This window comes from Drosophila sechellia, chromosome 3R (assembly GCF_004382195.2).
Source record: "Drosophila sechellia strain sech25 chromosome 3R, ASM438219v1, whole genome shotgun sequence".
NCBI lineage: Eukaryota > Metazoa > Arthropoda > Insecta > Diptera > Drosophilidae > Drosophila > Drosophila sechellia.
The window spans coordinates 20,778,551-20,804,822 of NC_045952.1; the positions used below are offsets into that span (position 1 = coordinate 20,778,551).

The window sequence follows — 26,272 nt, forward strand, 5'->3', positions numbered from 1 at the left end:
ACTTGCAATGTTGGCATTGGAAATTATGATATGGAAGGCAATCCGAATTGGAATCCGCGCAGTTCGGGCCTAATAAGTTCTTACTGTGCACTCACATTTTGGCAATTAGCCGTGGCATATTGATTGTAATTAGCGGAAGGGTCGAAAAGATGAGAGGGTTAACTAATGGAATGGTTTTTGGGAAACGCTTCTGGAGTGATGATGATGGCATGTTGATGTATGTTTCGCTTTATCTTTAACTCCATCGATATGAGTGGAGTTGAATGCAATTCATCAGGAAATTTTTATGAACGCGAGGCAGAATAAAGAGAATTTTCTGTAATCAAATTGTGTTTGGAACACCTATCCTAGCATTTTATTTGTAGAGAACACCCGCGTGAAAAGATTTCCTTTAACACCTAGAAATAATCATTCACCCTCGGTTTTCAACACAAGCGCACCACCATGATAAACGTTTCCCCTATTCTCTTTAAGCCAACATAATCAACCGCAATCAACACCAAAGAGCCAAAAGCAAAAAAAGAAAAAAAAAGAAAGCATAATCAACATTTTTATCATTAGCGATAGAGAAATATGCAAAGCAGAGCGAAGAACGAGCCAAGTATTTCAAAATGGAGAATGCAGCGGAAAAACTAAAGTGGGGTGGGGATCTGGGGTCGGGGAAATGAAATGAAGCACATTATAAATGCCAGAGTACATGCTAACTACAACAATTATCCTTAATGTTGCCAGAAACTGCCATTAGGGAGAAATGCGGGTGGGAAATCGCATTGTCCATGGCTGATCACTTGCTGGAAAGAAATTCAAATTAAAATGCTTCCAATGGTATGCAAAATAGTTTCAATTTTCTGCCGGAGAGCCCTCCAGGAATGCTCATTATTCAACCGGAGACGGAGAAGTTGAACAGGACACGGGGCGGCGGCAAGATGGATGGGAATTAAATATGAAGGAATGCGCTGGACAGCTCGAATTAATTTCGCGATTCAAATTGCAGTTAATTACGGTTGCCAGTTGTGAGTTTTTCCCTTGGCTTATGCCTATTGATGCACGCTAATAAACCTCAACCTTTTAAACAGAGGACAAACGCCTGTTAACAAGGCGCCACAACACGCGATCGACACCATTACCAACACCCCGGCTAAAGGATACGGAATAGCGAGTGGGAATAGGGGTAGCACACACACTAGCATATACATAATATATATCCTTTAGCCTATGGGCCACCACCCCCTGTAATCAAAGCCAGCTGCCAACTGCCGTCTGCATTCCATTTACCTTGCTCAGAGCACTTTTCAATTATGTTATTAAAACAAGCAAACGGGCAGTTAAGGACCCTTTGCAGGACCTGCCCAACATTGCGTGTCTGCCCGCTTGCTGTTTGTTGTTAGTTCTGTACGCTCTTTTTTTCGTTATTTGCTTTTTTGTTCTGTGTTTTTGTGTGTTGCTCCAAACACTCTGCTCGCATACTCGCACATATCGTTAACTATATAATTCTGGCTTTTTAGAATTTCCCAACTCATAAATGCTGCAGCAATAGTAATGGCAGTGTGGCAAACATGAAAATTCAATTATGAATGCCCGGCTTAAGGTTGACGCCCCGTAATTTCCATCCCCATAGCCCCGTGCCGTCCAAGTCTGTGGCTCAAGGCAATTTGCATGGGTAAATATTGTAAATCTATGACGGGTTTGCAATCATTTGCAATCGGAGACCGCAGCCGGTATGAGCAAAAGCTATACCATTCGCCTCTGATGCGAATAGCACAGACGTCGTCTAATTATGTCGAGTGGCAAACAAGATACAGATACAGATACAGAGCTACAGATACTGACGCACACTCGCATGCAGTCGGATGCAAATAAAAATAAATATTTACATTCAATTTCGACAAACGCGCCAGCCACTGAGCGCCAACTTTGCCAAAGGAAAATTGTGCGTAAAAAGCAGCGGGAACAGTCGACGCATATTTGTTAACCTCAAGCAACAGACCCAAACCCGAACCTCAAACAAGAACCAGAACCGGAGCGCAAACCTGAACTACACTGAAAGAAAAGTGACTAGCAAATAGTCAGATTTTCATATCTGTTAAGTGATTCGTCAGGGAATAGGCTTTTTATAATTGAAACTACTATTTGTTTTCATACTTAACTACTTAAACATTTTTTCTTTTTTTATTTGAAAATTCTGGAACTTTTCTCACGGTGTCGAACGAGTTCGATTTCGATGCCGCCCAGACAAAATCGATTACCAACTGATTGACTGAAATGCTGCGTCCCAGCGCCCATCGCCCATCGAATGGCTTGCTGCAGGTTAAGTTTGGCATATAGATATATCGCTATGGCTATGAAGGATATATATCTATGGCTATACGGCTATGTGGCTATAACGGCAGCTTCGAGGACCGAACTGTCAGTTAAAATGGTAATTGACTTTTGCGCGTAACCACAATGTGTTTGTAAACTTGTTGCCATGTTGTTGTCTATGCACACACACAAGCTAACCTTGCGCTCCGCTGCAATTCCACGTTGCAATATCGCGGAGATGCAACGCCGTGGGGATTTCCTGCGAATCCGAGCCCCAGCCCGATTGCAATTTTACAAAATGCTGGCATACGCCAAGGCGCCAGCGCTCCGCCTCCTTGCCATAATGTCATATTAGGGTTTATCAACTGGCATGGCTATGAAAATTTAGAGCGCTCCCGCCGCCGTCCTCGCAGGACGACAAGGACGATGGGGAGGACGACAGCCTGCAATTTTCAATTTCGCGCACACTTTGCACAGATAATAGAAATTTCTTTCGCTCCTCGAGTTCCTTCTGCCACTGGAGTTTGCTGCCTGCTGCCCGCTTTTTGCTCTGCTGTGCGTTTATTGACACAAATCGCAAACGCATTTGGCATAAGTACCGGCCAACAAGCTGCCTGCTTTACCCCGCTCTACCCCCATGGCCATTACATTTGTACTTATTGTTTTCCTCCTCACCAGCACTTCCACCAGCACCACCACCACCCTCTTAAAGTATCTGGGTTATGAGTGGTTTAATGGCAACTCGCTCTGGTGCTTTGTGCAGCTTTGTTGGTCGTTGGCTTCATCCAGCTTGAATGCTTTCTCTGGCTGGTTAGTTGTGGCCAAGTTCTGGCGCAGGAACAAAACTATTTCCTAAGCTGCTTAGCAAAATGTCTAATGCCTTGCTTAGACAATTGCTAAAAGGAAGAAGAACTAGCGTAGAGAAATTATAGTAGACCATAAGAACTGAAACTAATTTCTTTGACAAACAGAAAGAGTTGAAAGATTCAAAAATATATTTGGTAATCAGCGTATTTCCCAAACATTGCCTGAAATTCCTCCACTAATTAACCGAAATTTTGAAGTAGCAAAGTAATAAAGCACTTTCCTTGATGGCCTCTCCACAATGCCAATCAAATGTGCGGCAAGAAGAAGTCATTTCCTACTTTTGCATAGGATGGGGAAAGAATATTCGCATAATTATGACTTCAGAGCGGTTACAGTCTGGCAAATTTTCCATGTGAATGAATTTCGCACAATTACACACGCGTAGGCAGAACCACCAAAAAAATTGAACTGGGGGAGTGAGCACATGTCGGCACATGACGAGAAGGCAGATCAACTTCATTCACAATTAATCTAAAAATACAAACCCCCCAGTTCGCTGAATATAATTTATTGTCAAGTGCAGAGTCACTACATTCAAGATGTGTAACAGTCGCAACAGTCCCAAATAATTGGGCAGCGGGGAGGCACAGCAGTGGTGTGGTCGTCTCGTCTGGTCTGGATCAGGTCTAGGTGTAACAAAGAAGAAACTCTGGGAAATACGCAAATACGTGGGGATGGATGGAGGTGGAGTCACGCTGTCGTTCACAGAAAAATACAAAAAAAAAAAGACAGGAAAAAATGGAAAAGGAAAGAAATAAGGCAGAGGGCTGGGCAAATCAACAACGCAATCTTAATGAAGGCAATAATTCAAACAAAATGCAAAATTCAGCCGGCAAACTGAAGGAAGTCACGGCGAGTCACTCACTTCACAGCGAAGACAGCGCTGAAAAATTACCGCCCAAGAGAAGAATTCCTTGTTGAAATTAAATTTTTACAAAATCAAATAAAATCCAGCGTGTGGCAGTCACTCACTCACTCAATTTAATTCCCTGTTGGTCGTTCTTCCCCCGATACCCCTTATTAATTAGTTTGTATATTTTTGGCATACGCGGGGAACGCAACACGAAATTGTTTAACATTTTATCCCGGCACATTAAGTGGCAACATTTGTCAATTTGTTTTTCGTTTGTAATTTTTGGGCCCAGAGCGGTTGGGTCACCTCCGAATCCATCGGACTCTTGGGTGTTTTGTGTGTAGTTAATGGCCAAACATTTGCCTAAATAATGAGGCACCGGTGTATTGCTTTGAATTCGATTTGGCTTGATTAAAAATATATTTCATTGTCGAGACCCGTTGGCTGTTTAAGTGGGTCGTAACTCGTCAGTTGCCGGTGGCCAGTGGGTGGATCAAATTGGAGGCGATTGCATTAGCTTCACGAGAAACAACAGCTGAGAAGCTAATCAGGCAAATGTGGCACAGTTTTCGGTAAGGTGAATTCATTAGTGCCTCCCATACTTGGGGGGCAGGACCAATGAGTGAAGTGGAGTCGTAAGCCAGGTGGCATTGAGTAATGCCTTTTGGAGGGAGGAAACATTCAGCAAGAAATTTTGATAATTTGAAAGTTAAATGAAAAAAGAAGTATCGTATGAAACAAAGCTGATATCTTTGTCCAAAATTAATCTCTTCATTAAACCCGCCTCAATTTTTCAATACTATGTGTTTTTTATTTTATCCCTTGCCTTAATATTGTATATTCAATTTAATCCGCTTCCTTGTTTACTGAAATCTAGCTCGCATAATTAAAAGTGAAAAACGAAGGAAAATGAAAACGCTCGCCTATTTCCTGTCGCCCAGCAATGCAATTTTCACTTTTTTCCGCCGTGTCGCTCCGTTTTCTCATTTTGTCAAATAGCCTCAAGGCGGAAAAGGCAGTTGGTAGCTGGTAGTTGGAAGTTGGCAGGAGGGCAGGGCAAACTTTCGAAATTTAACGCCGGTCACAATGGGGCCGCAACCCACCCGAAGGAATCGCCGACTGCCAGCCGCAGTGGCGGAGAACAATTACTACGGGTTTTTCGCTTTTTCGGTCTTATGCAAACAGGAAACGCATAATGAACAAAGTCCGAACGAGGAGCTCAGCTCAGGAGTCACTCACTCGCTTTCGCCTGGAGTATCGAGAATGGAGAATGGAGCACGCGACTCCATGCCCGGACAAGCAACTCCGGCTCCTGGCCGGCATTCATTCATTCATTTTTGAGCGGTTTCGTGGTTAACAACCGCTTCCTTATCCTTATTATTTTAATGCCTGCGGCAGCATTCCATCTTACTTACATTTTTCTCAACGCCGTGTTGTGTTGTGGCTTAAATATTTTAACTACTGCCAGAGCTACTAGTTGGCTGTCTGTCTGCTTGTCTGGTTGTCTGGGCCGGGTCTTGGTCTTTGTGCCCGTAATTGGGGTTAACTGCGTTCAGCAGGTGAGCAGGTGAGGAGCCGCCACCATTGTGTGTTAAAGTGTGCCAAAAGGAAAAGTACAATTTTCTGCCGCACTCATAAATTGTCCGTGCTGGAGTTTAAATTTTGTTTTCCATTTCATTTTCCTTTTCTAGCTTGCGGGCGAGCAATTAACTGCAATTGAAAGTGAAATTGAATTGGAATTTGTTGTGCCCCTAAAATGTACGGTGTGCTTTTGACAGAGTGTCAGAGTTGACACGCATGTTGAGAAAATTCAATTAAAAATTTCACTGCAATCGGTTCGCTGTCTGTCTTTCTGTTTTTCGCCAACTCATCGTCGATTCAGTTGATAATTATTTTTACGCGCCGAGTTGCAGGGTAAAGTGCATTAAAAATGCAAATGGCGACACTTTGCCACTTTGATGCCAGTGTTGTCACGTTTCCCGTTTTATTAATTTATTAAATTAAAAACAACGCAAAAGGAGGCAACTGCGCACCGCCGTCTCCACTCTGGCATGTGTAATTGTAAATTTATGAGCGTGCCACAAATAAAAAGGAGGCTCCAGTAATACACAGTACTAAAGCGCAGAAAAAAGGACCAACGAGTTCAACTGGGGCGCACTGTCAATCGTGTTGCATGAATTATTAATTATTTGCTTTTCGCACACACATCCCGATAAAGGGACGGCGATTCATGCCACAGATACAAAAATATGCCGCGGCACTGTTGCAATGCGGCAATCGGCTGTCAACTCTGCCACTTTGACAAGGGAAACACTAATAAAATTATTAACCAAAATGGCAAGAACACAAAAAAACAAAAGGAATTCGTTACGTCGTCACTGATTGGCAATAAAAAAGAGAAACCGAAATTAGTTTAATCTAATTACCTGCCACGCTTTATTGTCTTTAGCGCAACGAAATGGATTTTCGAATATAAAAAGTCAATGTCTAGGATTTTTCCAGGGCCGTAGAAAAAAATGGAAAGTACGCATTTTGGGTGGGTAGGAAATGTGAGCATCCAACCCCGGGGACTCTCAGCTCTCCACCCCTGGCCGCTGCCTTATTTATCCTGCGTTTTCCCCCGGGGACACGGGTCATGGCATTTTCCTTGGCTCTCTGTGAATTATTCAGACCTTCAATCGATGACTGGCTGCCCGAGCATCTTCATTGCATAGTACATATATAGTACATATATACATTCCCGCCCCCTTTTTTTATTTCCCTCAGTGCTGCTGACAGTTTATTTGCCAAATTGCTTGCATGTAATATGAAACTTTTTTTGTGCCCATTTCTGTTTCGAGGCTAATTTTTAGTTCGGCAAAGGGATCCCAAAAAAAAAGTGTCTTTGGGTGTGTGCTAAATCGAAAATCTGTAACACGCGTCACACAGCATTAAATGAGAAGGATGTTTTATGAGGCGGAGGGGGTTAGTCCCCTAATATGGCATGACTCAACCGAATTCCACGTAGAATTTTATGCCAGAGCGACCAATCTTTGTTGGTTTATCTCTTCACTTGACTATATACACTGCGAGAAAGCTTATACCTTGCTGTGCACAGAATAATTCTGAAACCTTTCCATTTATATAAGTTTTTAATACATTTTTACATTTTAATACATTATTTAATACATTAATACATAATACATAAAATACATTTTTGACAATATGGCCAAATTTTAAGCACCATATAAACTGTTTTCTAAGTGCATCTGGCGCACCCCATTGTTCTGCCACTGACCATAATTCACGGAAAGTTTTAAATTTGAAAATCTGGCCCTGAGAAAGGGGCATAATGCAGGCAGAGCACAGTTATTGTTGCGTTATAAATCTAATTAGAATATGTGAGCGTTTCGGGGCTCGTATCTGAATACGCACGTAGACTAAACCAATTCCTTTCAACCTCCATCTCCTCCCCCCTTCCAGGGGCTCATTTCATATGCTCACCGCATCTGGCCGCATCTGAAAATTGCCAATGGCGCCGTTGCGTCTGGGGTTATAAATTTGATTTGTTTGGAATTACAGAAGAACGCAATTTCTTCTCCTTCACCATCTTTCGGTTGCATTTTTTCGGCTGAGTCGGCAAATCGAATTGAATTTTTGAATCCTTGGAGCTGCGGTTGCTTTTTGTGGGTAATCTTCATAATTTACATAAGCAAATCAAATTGTAAACGTAATATGAAGACAATGGAAGCGTGCGGAAAAGGAGTCTGAGCACAGCTTTGAATGGAACTATGTTAAGTGGATGGCGCAGATTCTTTCTTTTTATTTTCTTCTTGTTTTTGAGAAATGTGTCAGCTTTTTGCGAAAGCCTTCTTTGTTTTAGTCAATGCGTCGTAGGGGAAATTTAGATCAAGTGGTAAGTGGAGAAAGTTAAAAGGATTGCCACCCAGAATGAAAGAGTGTGAATACTTTGAAGTAAAAGTGTTCAATAAGTGTGCCACCTGTTTTGCCCAACACTAGAAGACAATCGATTTTCAGTGTGGCATTAGACGCACTTACCAATACTATTAGACAGATTCCTATCGAATTAGGAATGACAAGCACTTTTTTTTTTACTTGTACGAACAGTGAACAATCCTAGTGAAAATTGTGTTAAATTTCTGTACCAACTGTGGTTGCCATCTGAAAACGTTTTCAGGATATTTTTTGTAACAACAGACCGACCACGAAATAGGCGAATTTTATCTACTCAAAAAATAAAATTGTGGAAGCAAAACAAATTATTGTAGATCCCAGGCATTAAACATAATGAAGCCCTTAAAACCGGACCATTAAGGTATGAGGAATGTGATAGCTCTTGTAATATATATTCCCTCATGTGGGTTTCTGGCTTTCCCAGAGCTCCCGTTTCCAATTGCCCACCTTAGAGCCCGAAATTTCGAGGATCCTTGTCTGGCCTTCAGTTTGCTGTCAACTCTTTGCTTACTAGGAGTGACAGATTGAGGTACCGGACACACAACATATTCTTTAGTAATCTGCGTTTGCGTACGCACATATATAGATATATGTCGTTTGGATCGTGATTAGGCCGTATCGGTAGCTATGTCCACTGCAATGGCAATGGCATCAGCGGCATCCTCGAGTGCCGCGGCAGCAACAACAACGGCCATTAGCAACTCCACAAACACTACAGCGTCACCGGCAACAACCAACACCACGAAGACCATAACGACATCAGAGGTGCCACTGGAACCAGCTTCAAATATGGCTCCCATAGCATTAGAAATCGAAGATTCTGGAAGGAATGATGCCGCAGACTTGGAGCATGGTGCTGCGAAATCACTGGAGCAACGTAAAACGACAGTGGTGCATACCTGCCCCCGTCCACCGGGTGGCTACAAGTACTCCATGGAGTTTCTCTACGGGATCGGTAGTGGCATGGCCGGCATACCACTGAATATACCAACGCCCTCATCGATAACACCTCGCACCGTACGATCCACGCCCCCCTTACTATCAACCCACATGCCTTTGCTGACCAACATGGGCGTGTCACCACCACGTCCGTCAGGCATTCGTTACGCAGGACCTGCTGGAGGCTCAAACGGTACCACGGCAGCAGCATCCACGCCGCCATCCACTACAGTTACAACATCAAGTGGCTCTCCGGGATCGGGAGCCGAGGCAATAACAAGTACAGTTTCATCTAGTGGCTTGCCAGCAGCGGGCTTGCCAGCTGCTCAGTTCATATGCCAGGGATATATGCCCACTGGACCGCAGCGTCGCTTGTGGCACGCGGAAAACGCGGTGTGGCAGTTTGATAGAAATTATCCTTACAATCAGGCATACTCGCCGCCATATGGAATACCGATGATGCCGGTGGGCTTTGAGCATCCGTATGGGCAGAGAATAATATACCCGGGCTATTACAACCAGACTCCTCCGGGAATTAATCCTGCTGCGGTGGCGGGACTGACAAGAACTAGTCGTCCGGTGACCCAACAGCCACATATACTGACTCAGCCAGCCGTGGGAACAACGGAAAGTAGCGAGGAAGCTCCTGCGACACTTGGAAACGCTCCGCAGGTCAGCAACACGTGGCGTTACGGAAGACCAGGAACACACCGCGGACGACATGCGGTGCCCGCTGCAGCAACACCAGCTGTGTTGCACAGAGATTCAAAGACTTTTTACAACAGCATCGGCAGTGGTGTGGCTAACGGTCCTCGATTTAAAGCACCCTTTGTGGCAAATGTCCGTAATTTTCAAGCAGGAGCTGTAGCAACTGTCGCAGCCGGAGGAGCCGCAACCACAGCAGTAGTGGCCACAAGTGCACCTGCAACTGGAGCAGCTAGCTCCAGCGATCAGAACGTGGCAAACAAACGCAACCATCAAGGAGCTGCGACCCAAAACCATCACAGAAATCGTCACAATGCCAAAAAAGGAGGCAAGAATTCGGTTGCAAAAGAGCTGACATCCAACTCCTCAGAATCGCTTTCCAATTCATCCTCAAAGTCCCAGCTAAACAAGCGTCCAAGCTCTAGCTCCTCTATTTCACCAATCAAGCATCCACATCGCAATTATAGAAACCGGATGCGTTATACTGCAACGGAGCCATCTGAGCAAAAGGCGGTCCCCACGACCGTTCCAGTAAGTAACTACCAGCCACCAACAGTGCGAAGAACTTCTAAGTTCCAAGGATCAAATGCCTATCAAGCACATACTGCTCCCGGTAGGCAACAGTCTCGTTACTACCAATCGCGACACATGGATGGCTATGTCTTTCAATCTGGACACTATATGGTATATGCAGCGGGAGCACCGCCTGTGGGGTTAGGAGCAGGAAAATCACCAGTGTCAGAAGCCACCGGGGCACCTCCTGGAGCAGCAGCAGCAGCAGCACCAGCAGAAGCAGCAGTAGGGGGAGGAGCAGCAGCAGCTCCAGTCACAGCCAGCAGCGCCACTTTGGAGGGCGAGCAGCCGCTGGACTCGGACTTTGATCAGCGCCAGGAATTTGCTGACTTGGGTCTGGATCCAGCTAATGGCGGCTTCTCCTCCGACCTGGAGCCGACCGGTATCAAGCAGGACACCTCGGAGCTGGACACTCGCTCGTGCCTGTTATCGCATCCAAATTCCGAGGTCGATGGCGATGATAATCAATCCGTCGCCAGTTTTGCTCCTGGTGTGGAGAGCGATGATTCCGATAGTGGACTAAGCGATGCCTCCGTGGAGTCGATGGCGCGCGATATATTGGTTAGTTGTCTAGCAATGGCCACCGGGGCTCAGAAGCCCGATCTTACAGGCCCCAATCTCGTGCCCTACGGCGATATGCATTATCTCAAGGAGCTGGACAGAAAGAACCCCCAAACCAATGGCTACAGATCGCACAGGCCATATCATCACTCGCATTATGCTTACCATTCGCAAATGAGTCCAAGAGGATTGAGCTGCTGCGGCGATATGTTGAATCAACACTCTGGAGATTTGGTGTTTAAGTTAGACCAGAATCAGCCGGATGGCATTGAAAGTGGGCAGAAGATTTTCTTGAGGGAGATAACCGAGCATCCTGACAACATCTCGATGGCCTCAAATCTCTCCTGCAGTCCATCTGCCAGTTCCAGCAAGAGTGTATTGGCTCCCATGGCATCCAAGTCCAACATTGCAATGGTAGGTGAACCTAAAAATCGTCGATAAATTGCTATACCTTAAGGGGCAAATTACCAACTTTATTTCTTCGAAAAATTATTTTTTTCCTTGCGTCTGATAGTTCACTTTATAAGATTTACGAAATAAAATCTTGGATTATTTTTTTTTAAAGAAATAAATGTGGAAATGTCCCTTAGAATATATTCGGTTGCCGAAAAAAGCTCTCGCACCTTTGGCAAATTTGTTCATTCCACACTCTTATCCTAATCCCCAAAGCCAGAAGAAAACAATGATCAGGATGAACTGCCCTTGGTGGTTCACAATCGTTATTGGCGCGAATTTTTTGGTTACACGCCAGCCGATCGCTTTTTACTCCGAGCCAAGTTTGTGGAAATGAGACGTCCACCGAAAGTCATGGGCTGTAAGATCAAGTGGGACCCCTTATCCCAGTCCGTTTGGAAGAAGTTCCTCGAGTCTCAGCAGACACGTCACGTTTATAAGATCAAGATGCGACTGTGGCGTGCCATTTACACAGTGGCCATGGTGAGTTCAGTTGGGAGTATTGCGTAAAATGCTATAGTTTTCAAATAATTTACGATTTACAGAAAAACTATCCAAGATACGGGCTTTATTTGGTGGGCTCATCCATTTCGTACTTTGGTTCCAAGTGCTCGGACATGGATATTTGCATGCTGGCATGCACAAATCCTAACGTTGATCCTCGCACGGAGGCCGTCTATCATTTGCATGTTATGAAGGAGCTGCTGGGCCGCACGAATATGTTTCAGGATTTTAATTTGATCGAAGCACGAGTGCCAATACTGCGATTCACCGACCGATGCCATAAAGTGGAGGTGGACATAAACTTTAATAACTCCGTTGGGATTAGGAACACCCATCTTCTGTACTGCTATTCCCAGCTGGATTGGCGAGTTCGACCGATGGCCTTGACCGTGAAGCAGTGGGCCCAGTATCACAACATCAACAATGCCAAGAACATGACCATATCGAGCTACTCGCTCATGCTAATGGTCATTCATTTTCTGCAGGTTGGAGCAAGTCCACCGGTGCTTCCATGTCTGCACAACTTATATCCGGATAAGTTTGGTCTCCTACAGCCCAACGATTTCGGTTATGTGGACATGAACGAGGTGATGGCTCCGTATCAGTCGGATAACAGCCAATCCCTGGGTGATTTGCTGTTGGGCTTCCTGCGCTACTACAGTGTATTTGAGTACGGAAAGTATGCCATCTCGATACGTGTGGGTGGTGTCCTGCCCATAGAGGTATGCCGGGCTGCCACTGCACCCAAAAACGATATACACCAGTGGATCGAGCTGTGCATCGAAGAGCCATTCGATCAGACGAATACAGCTCGGTCGGTTTATGATACGGATACCTTCGAGCGCATCAAAACCATCTTTGTGGCCAGCTACAGGAGACTGGAATCGACGAGGAATCTCAGAGCCATATTCGAGGAGTACGATGGACCCACAATACTGATGCAGCAGCCATCGGTGGACTCGGAGGTCGAACTCTATGAGGGTCAGCAACACCGTTTGCTACCGAATCGAAGCTCCTCGAGATCCAACAGCGCAATACCATCGCCACGTCCGTCAATACTAATGGTGGACAAAGCCACTACAGCCATTTGGGATGATATCAACTACAAACCAGATCCCCCATTAAGCCATAGCAACAACTATGATGCGACCAATGAATGTACTGGCAACGGCAGTCTGGTGGGACCCAAGGATAACTCTGTGGCCGACAAGCCACCAATTGCGTAAAAACTCTCAACTAAACCAAAAACACTCGGCACGTTCAAGACACACTGAAAAAGAAATGAAATATTTTTATATACGCGCTAATGAGGATGTGGTTTTTTCAGTAGTTGCCGGACGCTTTTAAAACAATTTAAATTTGACGTTGGATAATTATATAAGTATAGTAGGAAAATAGCCGATTTTCGAATCACAACGTGAAATGACCATAAAAATACGCCAAATGCCTATCTCAACACAAAGTCGGTCGCAAAAAAACACAAATATCTGCTAAAAAGCAACAAACTGTTTCAAATGTTTGCGTACCACAACGGCTAAAGTTGTTTTCACAAGCTTCATAGCAAGACAATTGCTGAAAAAAAAATAAGAAAGGAAAAAAAAATCAAAGCGTGCAAAAAAATAATAATAAAAATGTAAAAAAAATCACAAAATTCAAAAATCTAAAAAAAATATCAGTTTTGTACAGTGTAGGAAAGCTAACATTTTATTACTACACAATTCATAAGATTTGTACGGGAATAGGTTTCTAACAAAAACTATTAAAAAACACAATAAAACATGAAATTTGTAACAAAAAAAAACGACAAATATTTGTAACTAAATAATATAAAATGTAAAAAACGCGCCAATCAATACAAAAAGCTTACGAGTTAAACAGTTGGGTTACCAACTCAACCAAGAACAGGAATCTAATGATAGCGCCAAAAAAATTATATAAAATAAAATCTTTTACCAAAATGCCGTTCGTTACTAAAATTAGGTATTATACATGCTAATAATATCTTAGTTTCTTCCTTTATACATGTGCATAAATCAACCCAATGAAATCATCCATCATCCAGCTATTAAGTCCCGAATCCGAATCCGATCCCAATCTCCATGCCTTCATTTCAACACTTGGTCTCGACTCTCTGGGGTCTCGAACTATATGCGAATGAAATTATTTAGGATGCTCAATTTGATATTCCGCTCTGATTAATTCTTAGTGGTTGCCGTCATCATCGAATATCACCCTTGGGACACACACTCTACTCTCTTCTCCGGATGGCCGAAATTCTCGCACATGTTTCAGTTTGGCAATTATCTAAGGAAATCAAATCAAATCATTGATGCAGCTGTTACGCCATATATATAGTAGGTAGATAGATGAGCACGGTGGTAGCTGATGTACACTGAATAGGAGGGGGCGTGGCAATAGTCCTGGCATATTTGGCGTCCATCGACAACTCTGTTACCATCTGCATCTGTTTCGGCCTGTCCCGGTCCCAGTATCGATGGCAACCAAAAATGTCAGTGCAGCAAATTATTTCATCAATTGCAATGCTCGATTTCAGGAGGTCCAGTCCACACAATCGATGGCCGTGCTGTGCGTTTTCGGGGTTGAATCGGTGATATGTTGGGTAATTGATATAATGCCGATGGTTCCTGTCGTCGCCCACCTAATGGCGAAAATTGTCAACGGGATTTGGTTTGGGATTTCGGATTGCAATTGGGTGGCATGATGGCTGGCTGGGTGGTTTTCGTATTGGATTGGTTTGCTGCCTGTAATGCAATATCAAATGGCAGCGATGTCAGCGTCGGCAGCTTCATAATCATCATCATCATTAACGCAGCCGAACAATTGTCACACTAATTTGTGCATATGTGCAAAAATGTTTGGCAATTAAACGGCGAAGCGCTGCCAGCAGTCAGCAGCCAAAATGTCTCTCAACCATTTTTCATTCAGCCAAGTAATTAATGTCTTTTGTTAATGGTAATGCATTTGCATTCGCAATGGGAATTATACCCCAATCCAATCCAAGGGCTAAGACAATTTGCACAACAAAGGGCGCTTTGGCATGGTCGGTGGAATGCTAGAGATGAACTTCATTAAAATTTTGCACGGAACGGAAAAATTTGTGGCACGGCAAGAGGGGCGGAAAAAATAGAGAGCAGCAGCTGGTGCATTAAAATTCCTGTCCGGGATTTGGTCTTTGGTCTTGAATAATTATTCATTGTCATTGTAATTGGCGTGCCAGGCGCTAAATGGAATCATAAGGGGAAAAAGGCGAGGAAGCTTCGGTTGACAATTTTCATTTTTCCACCATAGCCGGCAAATTGAAGTTGCTCGATTACTTGGACACTTTTCTTCGGCTTTTTTCATCGTGTTCACTTTTTTTATATTTTTTTTTTGTTCCTCCCACATGAGAGGTTTTCCTTTTTGTCTCGTCGAGCGGAGAAAGAGCGATTACTCCCCATGGATCTCGGGATCGGGATTGGGATTGGGATTGGGTTTTCGGTCTTGGCTTTTATATTGTTTGGGACACGTACGGGAATTTTCATTCGATGTCATTTCAATTTTCCTCCGCTCCTTTTTTATGGACGCACAGAGACAAAAAAGGGTTCGGTTCGGTTTGGTTTGGTATGGATTGGAAAAGATGCAGCAGAGCTAGCACACAAGGACTCGACATGGGATTGCGTTTCTATGTCTCTGGGCCTTTGTTTCCTAGTTGGTCACTGAGCAACAAATTACCTGAGGCAGGTGGACAGGACAACTGAATAAGAGAGTTAACTGAACGAGTCGAGTGAATGAATAAATGAATGAATGCCCCAGTGGGCGGGGGAATGTGTGATGTGATGTGATGTGAGTGCATGGCTGAGTTGAGTGACTCCTGATTGAGTTGGGCCACTGCAAGTGCTGCCTTATTTAAATGAACCTCAAATGCCCTTAATGCAATTTAGTTTTTCAAAAACAGCTTACTACATTTTTGCCCATATTTGTTCTTTTAATTCCAGGTAAGCTCATTACGACAAACCTTTTTAACACACCACAAAAGCAGCGGCAGCAACAACAATAATAAATAATGTTAGCGTAAGTGCTTGTCTACAATTTTAATTAGTTTTAAATGCAATTTAATGCATTTGTTTTCGTAGGTTTTTTGTTTTTTTTTTTCGTTTTTGAGCCATGTTTTGGTTTGCCTAATGCTAAAGCACTTAGCATAATTCAGAAACAGAGAAGGGAATATAAATTTGAAAACAATAAATCATTTCAACTTTGTGATAAATGCCGTGCATAATACAATGTAGATTAGTGTGGGCGAATTGCTCACATGTGTGTACATTCCCGCACAATTAGAAACACATTAAATATTTAAAATCCAGCGACACATTGTGGAAATGTTTTCCGTGCTCAGAACAAACATTTGGTTTTGTTTGCACGCACTTGATTTTATTTACTCTACGGTAAATGTATAGGATCTTAGTTTTATACAATCAGCACTAATATAAATTAACATAAAAATATGCTTTACTGTTGTGCATGTAGTTTTGCTAGCACTTAGAATTTATCATTCGGGGAACTCTATTTTACGATCTACCATAAAAAAAGAACTTGCGACATATGACATTCGTTTCATTCGCTAGTTTTATGACTCATTTATAGTTTGTTTTTCAGTTTGCGCCCTCTGCATTTAAAACAACTCAATTTCAGTTGGGGCCACGCCCCCTAGATAGTTAAACGCCTTTGCTATAACAATTGTGTAAAGAAACAACGACAAAAATCAATCAATGTAAAGCGCGGGGAAAGTTGCGAGGCGATAAAGCTTTAAGGCGTGTTTGAACTGTCGCTGCCACGCCCACTGCCGCCGCCTTTTCCTCCGATTCGGCAATCAAGCTCATTTATTATGCATTTTTCATATGACGGCTTTTATTTTTTCGCCTTTTTTTCCTCCACTGGCGAATTCTGGGCAGACAATTTAAAATCAACCGCAAAAAAAGCTGCATGTCCTGCCTCCTCGGGCTGGAAAAATTGTGGAAAACCACGAGTTTGGGAAGATTTGAGGGCATTGAGAGAGAGAGATAGATAGAGAGCGGGTCGGAGGCACACGCATGCCAGAGTTGCCTTTGTGTGACCAGAGTGACAACCGATGGAAACAAAATCGATCGCATAAATCCACGCACACACAAATTACCCGCATTTTTTGTTTATGGGAAAATTGAAATTCATGCAGAGCACAGCCCTTCATCATCCTTGTCCATATCCATATCTGCCCGAATATATCTAGCTACAATCCATATCCCTGTCGTATCGCTGTCATCGATGGTCCTCTAACAAACCATCGATAAGGATTTCTTTTTGCACAGTTGCGCGTAAAAATATGTGCATGCATCTCAATCGAAACTTCAAGTCACCCTTTGGTGAACTTACTAAAAATATAAATTTATAAAATAAATAATATATTTATATAAATGTTCCATTACATGGGTACATTTCAGCAAATAGTTGTGCTAGTTATATGACCGCCACTGTAGTTCGTTACATAAATTGTTACTTTTTTGGGAATGTTGAAGAGTTACGAAAAGAGTTTTGGAGAGGGTCGCTTGTTTACCTGGCCCCCGAGGGTTGCCACATGCACATTTGCATATCGTTTCAAGTGCGAGCAAAGTAAAAAGGGGTCGTACTCTTTTTTTGGCGGTGGCGACGGGGGGCTGAGGTTGAGTAGGCGTGGCACTGCTTATCGCCGCAACACTTGCCGCGAACGGGGGCAAGTATTTCCGTTGCCTGGGCACGCTTGTTAGTCGAGGAGCCGCCGGAAGAGGTGGTGTGGAGATATAGGGAAATGGAAAATGAGGGGGAGGAGTTGCAAGTGTCAGCTCTGCGGCAGAGTGCAGAGTTCAAGTCGAAGTTGCTGCTGGTTGTCGCTTAACGATTTCGTGTCATTTTTTGCATTTCCTTCTTGTGCCTGGCTTTCAGTTTTATTCCTTTACTCCTCGCAGGATTTTCCTCCTGCGGTTTTCCGCTTTCAAGTGTGCGACGGCGACCAGTCTTATCGCGTGCTACCTGTGTGGCACCTTCAGACGGCCACAGACTGGGAGAGAGTGATAAAAATTAAAGCAATAAAAAGTAACAAAAAATATATATATGTATAATAAGAAAAACCAGCGGCGGCTCAGGAAAATTCATACTCTGGAAAATAAATCACCAAGAAGGCGGAGCAGCAGCAGCGCGAGCAACTCGTAAATTTCTGTGGCCTCTTCGTGTACGTGTTAAAAACTTCTCACGTGTCAGTCGTTAGGATCTCGCAAAAGTGAAGTTAAGTCACAGGACTCGGGCGGATGTTCGCCCTATCTGCAATGCAGAAGATAACTTTTGCCACTGTCTGGACTGGCATAACATTTGCATTTGCATTTGCGCCGCCGCCTCTTGGCTCGATTATGAATTTTTGCTATAGTTATTTCTCGAAGTGATGAATGTGCCAGGCAGCCAGAGCCGAAAGCGTCTGCAATTAGTAGCAGGAAAGGAGACGAGGCGAGCCAAGGAGTTGTCCTCCAAGGAGTTGTCCTTGTCGCGTCGCCCGAAACCGATCAATTAAAACGCAACTTACGGATGCCGGTGGTCATGGTGCTGCAGACTGTCAGCTCCTTGGCGCTCGCCGTGATTAATTTCAGTGCCCATTTGCATGCGCCATGGTGAATGATGCCATAATCCTTGCTGGCTGCTGTCCCATCAGCAGATCCTCCTGGCTCATTCCTCGCTGCTGGTTTAAGTAATTTGCGGCCTTAACTAGAGGGCATTGTGAATATGTTAAGCAGCAGGGAAATTACTTCCACAAAACATTTCCAGCACAAGTCCTTCTAATGAGAATCCAATTCGGTAGTTTAGTCATAAATTGTAAGAAGTATTTTGGGGAATTTCACTAAACGTTTTTCATTGGAGATGCAAAAATCCTTAGGACATCTAAGAGAGTATTAAGTTATTCGGCTCTCTGACACATTTAAACTTTTAGCTCTCCATTCCGTTGTTGAAAGAAAGAAATTAAAAGAACTCCGAGCTCTGCTGGCAGGGATAAGGCTTAAGTGTCTGTCCGGACTCAGACTGCTGTACCTGGAAAGTCCTGCGTACTTCTGCAGGACCTGGACAACGTTGCAGTCCGCGCAGCGAGGAATATTACAAAGAACGTGCCAAACGTTTATTTAAAAGGATTTATGTGCGTTACGTGCTAAATGTGAAATAATAATTTTTCTCACTCATTCTTTTTACCCTCGATGTCGGTTTTTTCTCCTTTCTTTTTCCTTTTTTGTTAATACCTCTTCGCTGCGAGTGCAGAATGCAGTTAGAGTGGGTGAGCGAATTTATCTTCGCGTCTCTTTCTGTCTCTCTATCTGTGCAGCATTAACTCAAGTCCTTTTCGCCATTTTTATTGAGCTGACCGAAGAACGCATGAAATTTTTGTGGGAAAACCCGAGGCTTTTGGACACGGACTTTCCAACTGAGATTTTTCCGACCACCAGACTTAATTGCATTTCGAGTTGCTGTTGTTGTTCTAGTTGTTGCGATTCCTTCATCAGCTCGTTGTGGGTCTTAAGTGCTGGCCGAAAGGAAAAGTCGTCGTTCTTCTTCAATTTTTTCTGTGGCTGCCATTGCCAATTTCTAGCTTTCTTCGGGCAATTTCTTTATTTGTATTGAAATCGAAAAAACGTGGCTGGGGAATAGAGAAGAGCCCAAACTGGGAGTTGGAGTGGCGGATGAAATGGACAGAGAAGAGTGGCCACAACAATGGCCAGAACACAAGTCCAAGCCCGAGCCCAAGTCCAAGTCCAAGTCCTGGTCCATGTTCATTTTCCCAGTTGGGTTTCTACTTATTATTATGTGCTCTACCATTCTCTCTCCTACGTTATAGTGCCACCTCTTTCACGCTGCCTATATTGCTGCCTCTGTCTAAGGCCGTCTGTGCGTTTGCTTTGCACCCCGCACGCATATAGCATAATAATTAGGTGTAGAGTCCTGCTGCCAGACTCGTCCTGTTAATCCGAGACTCCTTCTGTCTGACACCAGTGAGACAAAGAGGGCTATATGCTAGGCGAAAGAGACGGGCAGTTGGATATGGGTGGAGATTTGGGGTCACACTTTCCACAGTTCATTTTGCGGCGCACAAAGTTTCTTAATTTTTTCCTTTGCCTTTTGTCTCTGGCAAACACGAAAAGAAAAAAGTTTTAATATGATTTGCAGTCAGACATCTAAAAATAATTAAAGCCAAGTTAGAAAAACCAGTCCCTTAAAGTTCTGTTCCCCCATCTTCATCTGGCTTTGGTTCCTGAACTTTACTTAGTCATAACTTATGCATATGCATCTTGGCCTCCAGGAATTCGCAGGATAAGTGGGCGTATCTGAATAGTTTTTCTCGTAGGGTCGGCACTGTAATAAATGAATATTTTATTAAGAAAAAATGTGATTTAAATATTAAAAAAATGTTTCCATATATTTCGATATTTTCCGCAACAACAGAATTTTTATACAACAATTTATATACATTAAACAAAGTGCTTTTGTTTCTGCTTCACCCATTTCTCCCATTTATAATTATTTTGTCTGTCTTTATCACAGTTTTCTTTAAGACTGCAACGCGTATTCGAAGCTCTGTTTGTCAAAAGCAGGTTTCCTTTCTTAATTTTCTTCCGCTTTCTTTTCGAGTGTAGACAATGTGCTCCTTTTTTTAACTTTGCCTTAACTTTGCTTTTTTTTTGCTCAACTTATTACCTTAAACTTGGCGAAAAGGTTGTTGACTGGCTGCAATTTGTTGACACAGACAGACGACTTCTAAAGTGGGTGTAAGGATATGGGCCTGAACGCGTGTGTATTGGTGGTACATACATACATATACATGCTTAAGGTGTGTTTGTGTGAGAGTTGGGGCTGTTGTCCTTGGATGTGACTCTTGGGCATGTGCATGTACCCAAGAAGTTTGCAAATTGAAATTCATATGCGAAAAGTGTGTGTTTTTGCGCTCTTGATGTCCCCGTCCTTTCTCAGTCATTGTTATGCATTTGTCGAGTGCATTAAGGAAAGCCTGGATTTCCGTCGCAATTTTCATTAGCAAAACGCAGCACTCCACTCTGTTGACCACGCTGCCATTTGCTACTTGGTCTATCCCTTCTTTCTTTGTGGTTTGCGCCTCCCTTTCTTGCAGTGTCGAAAGCTTTAAAGGCGCTCAAGTGAAAGTAATCTTCTGCATTTTATGTTTGTCTAATTCAATTAGGGCAAGAGAGAAGAGATGGAGAATGAATAAAGTGAAATAAGGACTCGAAAGGAGACCAGTATTTACCAAAATATTCAGACCACTGGCCAAATCTTTAAGATTTTTAAAGCCTTCTTCGCTTCAGAATTAAGTTACGTTGCTATCTCTTCCGCAACGCTGACTAAGGCAATAAAACTTCAATTAAATTAAATAAATCTCTTTAAAAATGCGCAACTTTTCCATCAGTCTGGCCGTAGGAGAAGGAGCAATCAACAAACAGCCTGCGGTCATCATTAAATGTCTAATTTATTTCGAAAACAACAACAACGAGAGGAACGGGAGCAACAACTTGGCCGAACGAAAAGGGAAAACTCAGTTTTTACAACAGGATTTTCCATTTTCTTTGACCAGCGCGTCGTAAAAATTGATTTAATAAAACAGGCACGTTTCCATTTGAAGTGCTGTAAATTTTAATTTAGTTGTTGTTTCTCGCACAGCTGCGACACGCCCACACTTTTCCGATGGGCGGCGCTGGTTGGGCAGGAAAACATCATCAAAGCTGAGAGGAAAACTTTGATAGAGATCACACGACGGCCTTCATTAACAATGGGGAAAAAAGGGAGCAACAGCAGCGGAATCGCTTGAAACGAAACGGAAGTGACTTGTAAACCATCCTGGTTGTCATTTATTTTCTTTGTTGTCTTGTTTATTATTATCTCTTATCATTGCAGAAGTTCCACTTTAATGAGTTTTATCTAAGAGGTGGGCGTCGTCTCTGAAATTGACTGCCATTTTCAAAGGCCGCGAGCTGTGAGCACACCGAAAGAAAATAAGAATACTTGGGGCAATCGAATGGAAAATATGCTACTGTTACTTTGTTATTTGCTCGTCGGCACCTGGCCCCGCTGCAAATGGAATTTATGAATATTTATGAGTGTGACAAAAGTTTTGCGAGACCTGTTTAGTTTCGCTCCGTTGTTTATTTTATTTAAATGCGCCTTCAGCTATGCAATTGTATATTAATTCCCCCGACTGCCTGAAATATTCCCGCTAGACAGCGACAAATGCTAACTGACAAGACAATTTCGCTGGGGTTGGCTTTCCGAGCAAAAGTTTTGTCGGCTGGGATAGAATGGTTGGTTAGGTTAGAGTTTGGCCAGGATCCCTAGCAGCTGACAGCCTTGGCAACAACAGCAAATAAATACGGCAACAGCGGGCTACAGCAAAACTTGCCACTCTGACACACGTTGACATCAAATTATGCAAAAATGGCAAAAGGCGAATTAAAAATGCAAATTCGCATCGACCAAAGTTGAAGGACACCCCTGAAAATATATACACAAAACTTGGCCACGGGGTTGGAGACACGGAAAATGGGAAATGGAAAATGGTACCGAGGGGGAGGAGGGTCTATGTCTAAGAACTAATCAACTCCGCCTGACAGTCGTCGTGGGCTGGAACCGATCCCAGGCTAGACATTATTTGATGATGCTTGAATTGACTCGGGCAACTCAAGTGGAAATATCACATTTCGTCTGTATTTTTGAGTGAAAATATTAGCCAGGAAAATGCCCTTGCTGCTGGCTTGAACTTGATTTTGCGCTGGAACGTGAACTGAAATGATAATTGTGCGCTTATCTAGCGGAAAATCTTTTTGGAAATATTTATTTAAATTTAAAATATTAAATTTGGTTTTGTTTGCCACTAATTCAACTCAAAGATATATACTTATTTAACTTGTGCTGCCGTCTACATTTGAATGTGAAAACATTTCATTATTTCCATTCATTGACTTTAGTTGGCAGCTCACGCCTACATTTAGTATGCGCTTCAATTGAAATTGTTTTGCGGGTGGGTTTATTCATGTGATTGTCATTCGCTTACGCATGAAAATGCGCTCTGGCGTGCACATGAAAATAAATTGAAAAAATACCTTTGCTGCTTGGATTCTAGTCGGCATCTTTGCCTCAGTCATCGCTTTGTCAATCTGTCGGTTTTCATATTTTCAACATTTTCCCAACAAAATAGCTTAACTGCCTGTGTCAGCTGCATGCGGTTGTGGCGGTGCGGAATGGGGCAAGGTGGTTCGCGGTGGTTCTCGGTGGTGGTGCCCCCAAAACCCAATAAGTATGCAGTAGGGTTTGCCATTGTCAACTGCCTCTGACTGCTGGCTGAAATGCTGCTGAGCTTCTTACCTGACATTACGTATACGCCATGCTGTGTGTCGCGGGGAGTTTTTATTGCTTTCGATTTTCATTTTGACTGCTCGCACGTGCGGCGACACGACAAGGTTTTTCAAGGAAAATCCGAGACAGGGAAAAGAGGAAAACTTTCCAGTTCGATGGCGTAAATTTTCTTTAAGCATTATTTTATTACATATTTCCCAGGCAGCAGGAGCCGCCTTGTCCTTTTCATCCGCTGCTTGGCTGGGTTTGTTTTCGCTTTGCATGAAATTCAATTTCCCATTTGCCACACATTCAGTTCATGTAGCCAACTGAGGTTTTTCTTTTTCCCTTTTTTCCCCCAGCCATCACGACACTCTATTTCTCCGCCTCTCGATATAAAGATATTCATTCAGCCTGCCACACGACTTCATTTTTGCATATATCTGCGGAGCGAAGGAAGTGGCAAAAGTAAGCCACTACAGTGCGTTTCGACGTTGTAAGGTTGAGATTATTTTTTCGCTTACAGAGTTTATTATTTCTGCAGTTTATGGGTTAAAGGGTTTATGTACAAACATTAGTTACAATAGAAAATGATTGCCAAAGGTAAGATTTCCTACCAAATCTCTTTCAAAACTTTGTGAATTGACCGATTTATGGTTATGGTAAATAAGTTGAAATTGGAAAAAACCAGTTAATTTCTTTGTGCAGACGCACATAAATTTAATGAGTATCTTATACTTGGCTTTGTCCTATGTGGTTGAGTTACTGCAGTTTGAGTTTTTTTTAGCACAGTGGCACCCTGTAGCTTAATCGTTTTTCCCGTTCTAAGAATCCCTATTTTCCCGCCTTTCGACTTTATGCCATCCTTTCGTGTGTGTTTCAATGGCTTCCCGTCTTATCTGCAGACGCCATCGCTGCCGCCAATTTACTTTTCCGTTCGCCGTTCGGTTTTTCCAGCAACGTTGCAGGGGTTTTTCTTAACGGTTGGAAATTCATTGCAAATATTCTTGATTTTTATTGCGTTCGCTCGCAAGTGAAATTGCTTCAAATGTATTTGAGTTTTGCTTTCTTTTTTCAATTTTTCCCCTTTTTTTCATGCCTTTTTTTATTAGTTCTGCAATGCTAGACATTTCTGGCCTGTTATCCTTGTTCGTCCTTTTTGGCATGCCAAATGCCTGCAAAACAATTTGTTCGTCGCGTTGCTTTTTTTGTTGGTTTTATGGAATTCCTTTCGGGTTTATTACTTTGTTTTGTTGGGTTCTTGGCGAGATTTGGTCGAAATTCATTCTGTTTATTTGGCCCCAACATGCAAACGCTTCGGTTTTCGGTTTTTCTTTTCTTCGAAGCATTTCCCACATTTTTCATGTGCATTATCTCAACCGATTTTGACATAATTTATGTGGACAACTTTGGCCATCGTCTCCGGGATTTCTTTCCCCTTTTTTTCTCCAATTTGATCAAGTGTGCAAAAATGTGCATTTAATTGTGACTCACTTACATTTTTTCTTCCTGGCACTTGTGCTGCCCTTTATCCTTGAAAGGGTACCCTAAAAACGAAAAAAAAAGAATATATATACAGCCAAGTACGAAAAACGATAAAATAAAAAGCAAACAGAAATACAAAATAAAATATAAATCATACGCACCATTTAACAATGGCGAAAGCTTCGCCATTGCCAATCCGCAATACAATGGCACACATAAAAAGCATCGCAGCAACGCTTTCAGTATCACTTATAATGCCACGCCCCCGCCGCCAAGCGACCGCCCCCTCTTGAAGCTGCCATTTGCAACGGAAATCAAGTCACACATGCGAAAGTAAAAATTCAAACAATTGTGAGTGGAAAAGGAGCCGAGTTCGTCGAATACAAACATTTAAAGTGAAATTCTGCAACATTTAACCCGGGAAAAAGCCATTTGAAAGGCGAAACAAAAGGCAACAAGCTGCTGAGGTAGAACAAAAAGTATATACCTTCTTTCAAAAGCGAGAAGGTCAGCAGCTAAACAACGTACCTAAAAAAAAATAACATCTAATGAATGTTGAAAATCAATTACAAAAGCGAAACAAAGCGACTTTGCAATCGAAACGAGAACAAAAGCGAAAACAGTTTGAATAGAAAGCCAAAGAATGGAAAATTGAAAGTGAATATGCTAAATGTTGCCCACGATGATGATGATGATGATGGCGTTTGGATTCTTGCAGCTTGTTGCCGCTCAATTGGTTGCAGGTTCGATGATGATAGCACTGCCATTCCAGCTGCCCAAACGATTTCCGTCGAAAATTGCCAGCCATTAGAGTAATATTGAAAAAACGGCGCCCTTAGCTTTAACATTTTGTATCGAGTCACTTGGCCGAAAATTTTGCAACTTTCAAAAGAAAGTTTACTTTATTTTAAAATTTATATCAGCATAATTCTTAAACGATAAAAGTTACTTTTTATTGCATAAAAATATAGAAGATAAAACTTAGCAACTTTCGGTTTCCGATCGAACATCAGTTTGAAGCTCCTTTAATGTGGTTTGCCGCACAACTTTGTTGGCCAAGAGCAAGCTTTAGTATAGTACTTTAAGAAGCGGGACTCATGTGGCAGCCGCAGTGGGAAAATGGGAAAATGGCAAAGGGAAAAACTTGCATACTTGCAGGCTTTTCAATAAGCATAAAATAAGCAACTGCAGCGGAGTGGGCGAGCCTGGAGAGTTGAGTTTAATATAATGACACATTTTATGATTGCATTTGCTTGGCCCAGGCGGCAGTCACTGCAGCTGGTCAATCTCACGTCTCACGATGGGGCATAAAAAGTTGGCCAACCGATGGGTAAGATGTGCCACTGGCCCTGGACACTGGCAGCAAAGTCAGCAAATTGTGCAAAAATAGCAGGCGTTTCCTAACGAGCTCTAAGAACTGCTGCTCCGCTGTCCTGTTTCATCCAATCTAGGGTTTCACTCAAAGAAAATTTGCTATTCACTCGAAAAGTATAAAAGCAGGATATAAATGATATATATATGGTAATCTGCAGCTTCGTTACCGATTTTGAAAGCCAATTTTGTATTGATTAATATCCATACAAATGTTTATATATTTTCACAAAAGTAAGTTAAGTTCGCCTTTAATTTCTGAGTGTATCCTGTAGTCTGCTGTCTTTTCTGCTTATGCCCTCCGTTCGATGGCTGCTTTTGAGGTCT

The 26,272-nt window shown here is 42.8% G+C and overlaps 2 protein-coding genes across 4 annotated transcripts in view; both read left to right on the forward strand.

Moving 5' to 3' along the window:
- Positions 1-26,272, forward strand: part of LOC6607388 — a 149,046-nt gene that overhangs the window by 68,943 nt on the left and 53,831 nt on the right. The window lies entirely within an intron of this gene.
- On the forward strand, positions 8,022-13,668 carry LOC6607387 (poly(A) RNA polymerase gld-2 homolog A). Its single transcript, XM_002032124.2, has 4 exons — positions 8,022-8,336; positions 8,400-11,167; positions 11,423-11,689; positions 11,752-13,668. Exons 2-4 carry the CDS (start codon positions 8,603-8,605, stop codon positions 12,934-12,936), a joined length of 4,017 nt encoding a protein of 1,338 aa, XP_002032160.1. The 5' UTR covers positions 8,022-8,336; positions 8,400-8,602; the 3' UTR covers positions 12,937-13,668.

Coding starts and splice junctions, on each gene's coding strand:
- LOC6607387 (XM_002032124.2), top strand. CDS start 8,603: ATGTCCACTGCAATGGCAATGGCATCAGCGGCATCCTCGAGTGCCGCG. Junction 11,168..11,422: donor CCAAGTCCAACATTGCAATG/GTAGGTGAACCT, acceptor TAATCCCCAAAG/CCAGAAGAAAACAATGATCA. Junction 11,690..11,751: donor CCATTTACACAGTGGCCATG/GTGAGTTCAGTT, acceptor TACGATTTACAG/AAAAACTATCCAAGATACGG.